Source organism: Colletotrichum phormii (assembly GCF_030913505.1).
Source record: "Colletotrichum phormii strain CBS 102054 chromosome Unknown BDP81scaffold_9, whole genome shotgun sequence".
NCBI classification, from domain to species: Eukaryota; Fungi; Ascomycota; class Sordariomycetes; order Glomerellales; family Glomerellaceae; genus Colletotrichum; species Colletotrichum phormii.
Window position 1 is genome coordinate 855916 of NW_026851451.1, and position 12515 is coordinate 868430.

Sequence of the window (12515 nt, forward strand, 5' to 3'; positions counted from 1 at the left end):
AGCGCTCACCCGATCAGAGGAACTGATCATTGACAAGGGATATGTTCAGGACCAGGACTTGTATATAGGATGGACTCGAGCCGGACTCTAGGACAGACTTTCCATAGCTCTTCAGCAATTAACTTCGTATCAGGATTAACATCCGCTTTCAGCTACTACCTTGACAAGACTACGATTGATCACCGAAGCCTTACCTACCCTTACGATTGACAGACATAGTTTCCTTGAAACTATTCCACGACTACGATTACTGTTACCAGTTCCGCAGCCTCAACTTCTGCAAACTACCCCTACGACTAGCTGGCCGTAACACATATATGAGTGAGCAGAAAAGAGAGTCTATTCGTACTAAAGAGTGGATGGAATCACCACAGGCTTGTGGGCCTAATGCTATCCTAATAAGTCTTGCAGAGCTAGGACCAGGTGGAAATGACAGTCTGGCCTGTTTCGTGATGGTCAGACCATTCCGAATGGGTTATGTCCATGACTCGCGTAGAAGCATGCATGGATTCTGTCAGTATTTAGTAGGCACTCTCGATCTTGATCCCTTTCCAGATACTCCCTCAATCTCTAACCCGTCCAACCCATCTCAAACAACATGTCGTCCTGCACAGTCTGTAAAAAGGGACCTCCCCAGGTCACCCTAAAAAACTGCGCAAAGTGCTCCACAACACCATACTGCTCCCGCGACTGCCAAAAAGCCGACTGGAAGTCCCACAAAAAGACGTGCGGCCTCACCGACGCCTCCGCACAACCCCGCGCCGGCAACACCACATCCACCGGCACCGCGCTATCCCCGCCAAAGGGCCTAGACCAACCCATCACCCGGCCCTTTACAAAGCTAGACAACGGCACCTGGCTCCACGACCGGCCCGAGGCGGACGTCTACCGCTTGCTTATTGACGCCTACCGCCTGCACGTCGAGGACGAGTATAATATCGACGGGGAGGCGGCCGAGGACAGCATCTACGGCGGCGCGGAGGACGGACTGGAAGGGTTCCGAGGGTTTGTGAAGAAAGCTGCGAAGCGGAAGGGGTTGTTGCCCGCTTGGTGGAGTTCCGAGAAGCAGGCGGCGTGCGAGCGCTTGGGCGGGGCGGAGGGGGATGATGATGATGATTATTATGACTTGGGGTCCGCTGTCGAGAAGGCTGATATCATTGAGCGTTATGGCGACCCGCGGTTCCCGATGCAGCTGCGCATGTTTGCCGAGGCGGTGAATTTGAGGGGTCCGGGAGGGCAGGATGGTACGCCGATGAGGAAGATGATGGCTTCGATGGAGGGCGGGGCGTATGGGTCTGCGGCGATGGGGTCGACTATTGATACTACTACGATGAACAGGTCGGATTTCAGGTCGTGAGGATGGGAGGTGTTATTAAAAGGTGAAGTTGTCATTGGGGACGTCGGAACGGTGGGAGAAAGTCAGGAGAGTATGGGCGGGTATGGATGAAGCAGTAAGGAGACGCGGTTGTTAGTTGCCGCCTTACTGGGATGATCAGAGGTTCAGCACGGAAGGCTTTTTTATTTGTTTAGTTTCTCTGCCCTATTGCTCACAAGGCCGTGGGGCAGATAAAATAAATAAATAAAAAGGCCTTTCGTAATATACCTCTGATTGTTCTAGCAAGGTGGTAATAAAAGCTTTTTTATTCCAAGAGAAAAAACATCAATTTCAGTATTCAAACAAGTGAGACCCCAGTTACGATGGTCATTTCTTATCTTGCATTGTGGCTAAGTAGTACTGATATCTCTAAAGTGACCAGCTCCGTTGACGAACCTCGTAACGAAGAGTGTTGTCAGAGATCTCTGTCTCTATAGCGTCAGCAATGGGAAACGCGCCGTACCTTTGGCCTTCGCCGGTGGTGGGTGCAGAGTTTCGAACCCCTTGCCGCCCATACAATTACTTCCCTCTCACTTACATGTCCATCTATCTGGCTTGTCCCTTCACCATCCTTTAGAAGAAATTCCATTTCACCAAGTATAGGGCAACTTCAGCCATCGTCCCGGTGATATCGCACCTTAATCATTCCCGTCCCCTTCAATTTTTCTCACCATTTCATTTTCAACCCATCCGATCTCGCCAGGGTGGCTTTGCCGGAAATATGTAGCCTGACCCAAGGAATCCAAAAGGCAACCTTCCAGTTCTCGACGATCCCCATTTCGATAAGCTTATCCTCGGACTCATAAGGTCTTTCAAATTGCGGCTCCAATGCATCCTTTCCCATTCCGAAACCATGGCCAACTTGTGAAATTCCAGGTCCCCATGTAAGAGTTTGACCCGTCTACTCGGCGATCTGTCGAGGTATCGGATACGGATTCTCACAGCCATCGTATAAGGATCTCTGCAACGCGTCCTCAATCCAAACAGCCCGCCCAGCCAACGGAACACAGAGAAAATGTCGGATGATCAAACGAGGTCTCGCGGTAGTTATTCGCTCCCGCCAGCTCAACGTATCGCAAATCGCAAAGAGCAGCTCCCTGTAGTCGCCATGGCCTTTAACAAACGATACAAAGCTCAGTTCCACGGAGCGCAGGTTTTGCGGGAGTGCAGCGAGCAAGTCGATGGCAGATGAAGACCCCGTGAAGGGTAGGCCGGACTGAAAGATTGCCACAGGAGGCGAAATGCACATGCGAGATCTGTACCAGATGTTGCGGTGTCTACCTGTTCGTTGATGACCATGAGCCTTGCACTTCGGGGATTTTCTGTCTGTTAAGTACTCAGGCAGTTCATTCAGAGTCCCATGTGTTAATGTTTGTTGGAACTTGGACGGTCAACCTGCAGGATCCTGGTTAACTTGCGCTAGCAACGTTATCGTATCTGTAGGTATTCGTACTTGCTTTGTTTGCACTGCGGCTTCATGGGGTGATTGCCCTGGGCTAATGCGGCGGAGTCGGGTATGGAGTACGTCCAGGGAAATAGGAAGTCAGGGTCCAATTAAGTTAGTAGGTTCGAATACCTGACTGTACCTCAGGCCTCGACAAATCAACTTACACCTTTCTTGCCCCCCTCAGAGAATCTTCCATTTGCCAATCAAGAAATTGTGTACCTACCTAGCAGTCAAGTTGTCGTTGGCTCTTGGTTGAATTTGCGGTTTTAAACATGCCATTTTAAGAAGCCACGGGCAAGCCCGCCTCACATGATCTTTTCATTGTGAGTCCAAGGTACGTTTAGATATAGAACAGAACACCGCAAACGACCACAAACCAAGGTAATAATGATGCGCGAGCTCAAGTTTGCCAACCCACTCGTGATGCTGCCTTGGGAAGTTGTGTATTGGTTCTAAGAACCGGAAACACCCCCGGCCGGCCCCGCTTCCGCCCCTTGCGGCGGTCCATCCACTCACCGGACGTCAGACCTGAGGATGAGTAGACCTCTTCGTACCTAAATTCGGTGAGATGAACTCCTGCATCGGTTCGTAGGAAACTGATGCCATGTCTCTACCAGCGCTGCCTGTTAGTCAATCCAAAAGCAGCTTTTTGACAATATCACAAGGTTCTGGCCAGCCTGCTGGTGCTGAAATCTTCTATTCAGCCCGGCCGGACCTTCCGCGGATACTTCTTTAGCAGGTGTGACGTCTCACACTCGGAGACTCTGCATGCCCTTGCCCTGGACGATTTTATATGAGGGTCATGGGTCCCTGTGGTACTATGGGTCTTGGAGAAGCACCCTTCACCTCTTGACGCACTTGTTTGTCACGTTTGGCTATATCACTGACGCTTTTTTACTAACTCAAATGGACGGTATTGACACTGAATTGTACAAGTCTATCGGCAACGTCGAAGCCGAGAATCTAAACCTCAAGATCGTCATCGCGCTGGGAGGTTGGACATTCAGCATCCCCGGCCCGTGGCAGAAGGTCTTCCCTTTCATGGCATCGAACAAGGAAACTCGCTGTCTCGTCGAGAAGCCGACTTGGTCCTTATCTGAGTACGGCTACAATGGAGTTGACAAGTCTAGCTATTTGGTGCAATAGTTAGCCTTCAACCCACGAACGAGTACCTAGATTTCGGTGGACACCTTTTTATATTGCGAGATGGAATGGAGGTCCGATGTAAAGAATCTAACTGTGCAACCAGATGACGGGACAATGCTCAAAAATTCATAGACAGGGAGTATACTGGTGCCGACGATCAAGGTGGTTTCAAAGGCGATAGCGAGAACTATACCGCGCTTCTTACAGACTGGAGCTTCTCGCAGCCATCAAGCGAGCGGTAAAGACTACATCTTGGCATTCACGGCCCCATTTGCATACTGTTCCCTCCGACACTTTGACTTGACAGGGATGGAAGCCCAGGTCAGTTGAACCAGCCTGATCTCTTACGATCCCTATGGCGTTTGGGACAGTAGCAACGCCATAGAAAACCAGATACTACCACACACGAACTTGGTCGAACTTGGCGACGCTTTCGATCTGGTAAGATCCAGTTACAGTCTTGTCAATATGGGAGTTGAACTTGATGCGGGTGAGGTAGATCCGAACAAGACAGACTTTGGCTTCATGCTCATAAAGGGCGATTATGTTGCTGAAGCTTCATTGAAGAGATGGAAAGACAACTCCCTCGTGTTGCTCATCTGTCCAGAAAAGCTGAATGAAGCTAAGAAACCATTGAGTGAGTTGCAGCCTTCCAAGGCTAATTCCCTGTTCAGATCAAGGTAAACCCGTTGGTTTTCCAAGCAAGGACATCGCATCTGACGTCTTCACTCTGACTTTCGATTTCGACCTCACACTTGCTCGAAGAGACACCACCAACAACAGTGTCAGAGTTGACTGTTACACTATTCGAGGATACTGAAAGGCCGCTGTGAAATCTCTAGGAATCGAAGATAGCATTTCTCAGAGTTTTCATGTTCCAGCGGCGTCGCAATGGCGGGACGTGTTCAACAACAAAGTGGGAACGGACGTGTACGTAGATGCGTTTGAGAACAAGGAAAAAGCTGCAGTGAGTCCCGATTCTGGGGCTCAGTCGATGGTCCTCCTGTGGATGGGAAGGAATGCGACCAAGTACTAGCAGTTCATGTGCAAGGCACCATTGACGCACAATCATACTACGGATTCTCTATGGTTGTGAGTTCTGGTCTGGCAAGCACGATGCAAAATCCGGCGGGCCCTAGCCGTTTCAACAAACAGAACTAGGGGGTGAATCACGCGATGTGAGCCAGGCCAGCGGGTTCCTTTATGTTATTGGTTTGACAGACCCAACACTCACTGTTGGTGGTGTCCGAGAAGTAGACCTGGACAAGACCAACAAAGGCAATCCAGCCTCGACCAGCGAAAAAACGGTAAAACACCGAGAGACGTTAGTGGACGCGGGTGACGGTGGCACCGACATTGATCTATCTCTGTACTACAAGATCAACTACTCATTTGGCCCTTTCAACGATATGGACGGGGAGAGTCGCGACCCCCAGCGGCGCCTACTTCGATGGAAAAGCCCAATACGCGTGTCATCACTGATTTGGGAGACTTCAACGCCTAGTTTCCCTGCGACCAAAGATGATTAAGTACCAGCCAATGAGCACATCCAGTTGAGAGTAAAATGCTCATCCCGAATGACAACGTTCTGTACGTGACTGCCGGTCTCGGCGGGCGGATAAGCATGGGTGGCGTTTATGAAGTTTGCTACAAAAATCAAGTTCTGGTTCTTATAATATGGTCCTGGCATGATTTTCGGAATGGGGCTTCCAGAGACGAGTCCAAACATCTCCCAAGCAGTCAAAAGACTGACTGACTGACATTAGCATCTCCAAAATTGCTGTGAACTACGGCACGATGACAGAGTTCATCTTCATTCACGGAGGGGGTACAACATCATGTGCGGACCATGAGAATCTCATTCTGGGAAGTCCCCTTCGACAAAGTCCATGAGATCCACGTTCTCGACTTGCATTTGCAAACAACAGGCACCTGAGGCTGTTGGTTATCGGAGAAGGTTAAGCTGGATACATACAACTTACTTGGCACATTGGTGTCCGCCAATAAGTATAGTCATTAAATAGCATATCTAGCCGCTGCGCACCTATCAGCCATTGGAACTATTGCGAAGCTGTTTTCTAATTCATGGTTCAGATTCCTTTCGACACACACATGAGAGAGACTTTCAACAACCAAAAGACTACTTCCTTCAGTGTCAAGGACGACGAGATACGCTCAGATTGTACGTCTACGATCTATCATACAGACAACTGGATGTCGCCCACTGATCCAAGGCATGAAGATCTGGCAGCTAGTATCGCTGAGGTGTTCTTATTTGTTCTTCCGTCGATCGAAAGGAACTCATTAGTGGCTGCAGTCATGCCGAATTTCATCAAATAACAAATTATACTGATCATGACTCAACCCGGGCAGTTGAGTTACCAACGCCCAGCACGAACCCCTCCCACGGAACGCCTACAACTTTGACTCATTGGTGTCATTTACTTTTGAGGAAACAATGTATTTCTTAACGTGGCTGACTTCGACCCGCAACAACGCCACATCCTCCAGCAGCACGGGTCACGACGTTGCCCGCAGTCTAAAATGGGATATGGTGTAGACCTCGAGGCTCGGGGGTTTTCCTGTCCATAGCAATGACGAACATACCAGCCGGACCTGATGCGGCTGAGATGGAAAAAATGTACACCACCTCGCCTCACTCAAGAGACAACTCACAATGTCTCAACACACCACCCACAAACGAAGCCCCCCCTTCATCTTTCCCAAAACCCCAAGGTCTCACCTCAGCTCCAGCCGAGTTCAAGGCAGGCTGACAGCCCCCTCTGAACGAGTCGTTCGTCTGCTGTTACACATTGTAGAGAAACACTGCATGTTCCTGGTCCTCCTTCGTCATATCTGTCTACGGAGTACTGGAGTTCCAAGAGGAATCCACATTCACCCGAAAGAAACATCACCAAACGACGACGAGTGAGAGTCGAGGCTCACAGGAGACGGGGATACAAAGACAATGTAAAAACAGGCTAAGCTTTAGCCGAGCCGAACGAGCAAGCCTCTCTGTTCTCGCTTGCATGGCGCCATTCATTGCACGATGAGAACTGATATAAAGTTTCGACAGGCGTGTTATATCTGAAAGATGGAACAACCCCCCTGAAGTAAATGTCGGAGTGCCACGTGCTGAGATTGTAGGTATCCAAAGCACCACCGAATACCACAATCCCGATTATAAAGCATCGAAATCTTTCTTCGTCAACCAGATTCGCCACGGCGGGAAATTCGTTGCCAAAAGGTGAGCGGAAACGCGACGCAAAATGCTCACCGCTCTCCGCCAGCCACATCCAACCCACCCCCCGACCGGACCGGCCAGCGGCTTGCGACGGTCCACCCTTTTACTTCTCATTCTCTGGTTCGACAAGATAAGAAATGGCAAGGGGGACGAGAAATAACGACCACAGGCGCGTGAGATACGGAGCTGTACATGATCGCAATAGGGCTGACTAGTGATTCCCGATGAACACCTCAGGTACCCGTGGGGTTGCTGCGGGCACTAATAAAGGGGGATGGGACTTTGGGAAGCTTGGGATGCAATCTTCGAGTTGCACCAGACGTTGTTTGAATACCTAGATAGCCAATTGATTGTGACAGTGAGACCGTCTGAGAGCCAACTCCGCCAGACAGCTCCATCGGGACGCGACGACTAGGGGTTTGAACCCAGTAGGACAAACGACATCCTTCCTCCCCCCCTCCTGCAGAAGCCTGTCAAAGAAGAGAGAGAGAGGAGACTAAATCTTAATACCTACCCGTGGTGGTGGCCGGCCGGCTGGGCACATGCATCGCCAACAGTTCCGGCTGACGTTTCCGCCAGGCGGGTTGGTGCAGAGCGGGAAGGGTGCCGCCGTGCTGGCGTAACACCAGCTATCATAGAATGCGCCGAACTGCTGGGTAAGAAAAACGAACCACTGAGCTGCAAGCTTGTTTGCACGAGGTCGCCCGGGGACAAAGGTGAAGTGAGAGGTGTGAGGTGTGAGGTGTGAGGTGTGAGGTGTGAGGTGAGGTGGTGTTTACATCACCGCCAATCCGTCGGATGTGGGGGTGGTCAAGAGGATAAACCCGAGGCTACGTACGTACGCTCTGTTGAATCGTACTGTTGGTGAGTGACTTGTCAAACAGATCAACGGCAGTCTTCTTCTTGGGACATCCCGAGAGGCGCATGCTTGTCTTCCGCGCCAAAGGAGCGCTTTACGCGGGGTGAGGGCACATGGGGAAGAGCAACTCGGTAATTAGACCAGAAGCCAGTCATACACTGCACTGAGCCTAGTGAAAAGCACAAACTGGAAAAGTGATTTGTTCTTGGCACCAATACCAGGGCATCCTCCTCGTCCTTCCCCGCGCGGCCTCTACTCGCTCGCCTACGCCCCGAGATGGGTCGATTGTCGTGGTCTGCGGACTTTCGGTTGAGTGTGGAACTCAAGGTTGTCTTTCGGACGGGTTCCAGTTCCCCGAATGGACGGTGCCAAGCCTTTTCCAGGAAGGAAGCAGTGAATTAACCGCTCGAGGCCGTGGAACTCTGACGAGACGGTGAGGGGAAGTAGTCGTCCTTGTGCTGCAGTCTGCAGCAGCTACTGCTCATGGGATGAAATGAGAGCTGCAAAGCCAAGCCAAGCAAGCCCAGCCGGGTAGAAGGAGGAGCCTGGGGCAGAGGTCCGCAATCAAGAGGCCGCCAGCTGCAGCTATCCCATGCTTATTGTTCGTCCTGCAGAGTCGTGCAGACACCCCAACTCCAACCTCACATGCCATTAGGTATACCGTATATGGGAGGCAGGGCCAGCAACAACAAAAAGGCTTGGCAGGAATGGGTGTGAAGGGGAGAGACTCCGAGAGAGAGCTCTGACCTCCGGGGCCGTTGACGGTTGGACAGCTTTGCAACTAACATGGCATGGCTGCTTTGCTGCTGTAGCTAGGAGAAAACCAAGGTGATGCCCGGCGCCTTTGGTTGAGCTAGTCTGCAGGTCATCTGGAGACTGGAGCAAGCAGAGGAGCATCGAATCAACTCTTAGCGTGAGCCAATGAGGAAAGCCGAGAGTTGCGCGAGACTCCAGAGAGGAGGCACAGAAACGGGCGCGGCCGCAGCATCGGAAAGACGAGTCGAATCGAGTTATTGCAGGTACTATGTGAGTAGTCAATGAGGGGGCTGAAAGACATGGATGGGAAATGCCTCATAGCGGAAGACAAAATGCAGGAGTGGAGTGTTTGTGTGTGTTGTGGTCGCGTTGCCCAAGTGGTGAACGGATCATGTCTGTACGGACAAGTACTATTATCTGCCTGCCTGCCTGCCTGTGTCTCTGTTCACAAGTGAAGCCATAAGACGGTAACGAGGGCCGGGGTAAGGGGGGATGTACCGCCTTAGCGAGATCAAGATGGCCCATGGGCAACAAGATGATGCGACCGTACCGGCAATCTGGAACGGGTGCTGGCAGGTTCGTCTTGTGTTGACATGTCTCTGATTGCTCGTGTCTGCCGCATGTCCGACTAAAGTACTGACAGAGTGCGGCGGCACCACTGCATGCAACAGGCAAAAGGGGGATGGATCATGGTGCATGGGCCGCAACAACCATGTGGGCTCATGGAGGTGATTTGCGGAGAGGTACGGAGACATATTGTAAGACTAATTAGTTCGGATAAGAGGCATCAAACCGAGGCTCTTGGAGGCTTGAAGCCAGGTCGTCGGAATGGTAGACCAATCCCCTGGATTGTTGAGGTAGCCTACAGACGGCTAGGCATGGGGCGCTTCAACTGGGTCTCACCCGAGTGTTTTGAACTGCAACCTCGAGTTAAGTGCATCTGGGGATGACAACCCAAGAGCGGGAGAAGGAGGGTAGAGGCTGGTTAGACTTATGGAACTGGCATGGAGTTGCAGGGTGCGGGAGCCTTGCACGTTGAGGGTGGGAGTTGCGGATGACGGCGGCGAGGAATGGAGAATACTGTTGATAGCGAGCCAATGGTGTCGATGAAGGAGAATCGGGAGACAATGAGCTCATTGCCGAGAATGAGATTATGAGATGGGGGATGAGAAGGCAAGGAGTGGGTGCCGAGAAACGTTACACAAGTGCATGGGGGCTCCATGGTTGTGTGGCCGCGCAGTTCACGACAAACCCGAATTCCTCCTAGTCTCGAGACTGAGAGTCACACGACCTGGGAGGAGGAGGGGGATCATAAGGAAAGGCCAGTCAGTCTCCAGACAAGCAAGGCCAGGTAGAACGCTGAGTGATGGGTGGACGGATGGAGGATGGAAGAAGGAGAGCGGCGTGTTGTTGAGACGGCAAGGACTATGCTGGGTGCAGCAGCGGCTAGCAAGTAGTCAAGCACATTACATCCAACGCCTTCCCAGCGAGTAAGAGGGAGGTTTGGAGATGCGAGAGGGTTCAGGGTACGAACGATGCAGTGGGGGAGACAAGTACCTAGCGAAAGGGAAAAGCCGAGATTCAATGCGGTCTGATTCGGGGGCTCCACATGATTGGAGGTTTAACCATGATGGTCACTGGTCAGTAGTCATTACCTCTTTTTACTTTTGCGAAGTAAATACGTGTTGAAAGTAGAAGAAAAAAGGCAAGTCCGGATAAGGGAGATGCAATGTTCAATTTGGACCGAGTCAAAGACTGCAAGTGAGAAGGATTGGACAAGTAAGAGAGACGGGATAAACAATGAAGAGAAACGTAAGGTACCCGTACAAATAAGGCCACAACATTGAACAAGGGGGAGAATACCTTACCTAGGTACCGTAGAAACTCGAGCCATTCAAACTTGCGTTAGCCCGTGCACTCGACGCGTTGAGCCTCTCTCAGTACTGAAAACTCGTTGATCTCCGCCACGTTGATTCTGAATAGAGGCAGCAATTGGCCAAAGGCCAGGTAAGACAGCGGGAGCACGGGCTAACGCAAGTTTGAATGGCTCGAGTTTCTACGGTACACTAGAAAAAAAGAGGAAGGGGAGACTTTCTCATTCTGGGGCCGATGAAGAATGGAGAACAACGGAATGGAAGGAGAACGGTACGGTACCTCTTGCCGGCTTGGTATTTCCTGGGCCTTCCAGACTTTGGTGTGCAAGTACTCAACCCGCAGCTGCAAACGTCATCGGCTTGTGCAGACACTGTGCGGGGTACGCATGCGGCTAATACCATTTGACAGTACGGCGCTTGCCGCGATACTGGGCGTCTGCAGGAAAGAGGACCTGCCTTCAACACAGGAAGCCACGTACTCGAGTACCTTCTTCACGTCTTTTGCCGTACCTACCTAACCTTGCACTGCAGATGTAGAGACGTTTTTTTGTTTTTTTTCCTTCACTTTTTTTTTTCGCCATTTCTCATTTCCCCATTCTCGAAATTTTACCTCACACAAACTCTGAAGTACCGAAATAAGCCGAGCTGAGGGGCGAGAAATGGAGAGAGATGGAGAGAGAAAGGAAAAAAAAATTCACAGACGAGAGCAAGCAAAAAACAAAAGGCACAAAATCAACAATACGAAAATTGGCCGGCCAATCGCTCTCGCAAGTTTCCCTAGCATCCAGGGCAAACGAAACACACACGGAACATTCTCTCTGTCTCTCGCTCTCACAGACTCACGCAATCCCATCAAGCTTCTTCTGCGAATCCCCCTCTCCCACACGCTACACGACCACGACCATACCCTGTCCCACGCCATGAGGTCGTCCAAGACTTTCCAAGACTTGCACACAGTCCACACGACGGCCCTTGTCCACCCTGTGCAGACCCCGTCTTGGCTTTCACCTCTGACCCTGGGTAGCGAACCCCTCCAAGAGTCCAAAGTGCGCCAACAGGGCTCAGGAAGACGCTGTGTGGATGCTCACTCGCGGATGCCCCTCCGTCCTTGGCCCGCAGTCGCATCTTGAATCTCACATTACCTCGCGCCAGGACGCAGCCAGCCATGCCCTATCCACTGCCGTTCGCAAAGCCGCTTTTCTCTTTGCAGATGTCGTCTTGGCGGGTCCCGATTCGACCACACAAGGGCTGAACACCTGCACGGCACCGCCCTGCCTTCCATGTCATCGATCAAACCGCACTGCAAAATCCGGGAAGCTTGACTTTGCCCTTTGACACATGTGCCCCTACACACAACATCCCGGACAATGTGGTCATTGAGTCGCGACGGCCGCTAAGCCGGCGTCCACGGCAGACCGTTCCTCCAACTCTCTCCAAGCGCGCACCAAGGCACGTATGCAAGTCAGAGACAATCATGCCAAGTGGCACGGCATCTTTGCGGTTGCCTTCTCTTCAATCGGAAATTGATAAGCTGCCTCGCTGGCAATGCCGTCCTCGAACCAGGCGAAGGCCCTGCTTGGAGGAATGATCGATGCCTTTCTACGTAATGACACGACGACCATCGCCACAAGCCGACTCCATCCGCTGCAGCAACCAGCTGACAGCTGTCAGCTGGCAGGGGCCGCAGGGCTTCGTCCAAGTTTGGCGCTGCGTTGCTGCCAGCAGACGCTGCTGCTTATGTCAGGCCCTTTTCTCTCAAGCTGCGGATTATCAAAGGCTTTCATCGCAGGCCGCGGGTCTTTTCCACGAGGTGG

The 12515-nt window shown here is 51.6% G+C and overlaps 1 protein-coding gene across 1 annotated transcript; it reads left to right on the plus strand.

Annotated features, from left to right (window-relative positions):
• Positions 1–457: 457 nt before the first annotated feature.
• Positions 458–1357, plus strand: BDP81DRAFT_480958 (putative MYND domain protein; the record flags this gene model as incomplete). Its single annotated transcript, XM_060594951.1, has 2 exons — positions 458–1293; positions 1339–1357. The coding sequence occupies exons 1-2, from the start codon at positions 599–601 to the stop codon at positions 1355–1357; spliced, it is 714 nt and encodes a 237-aa protein (XP_060445792.1). The 5' UTR covers positions 458–598.
• Between the last annotated feature and the right edge of the window lie 11158 nt (positions 1358–12515).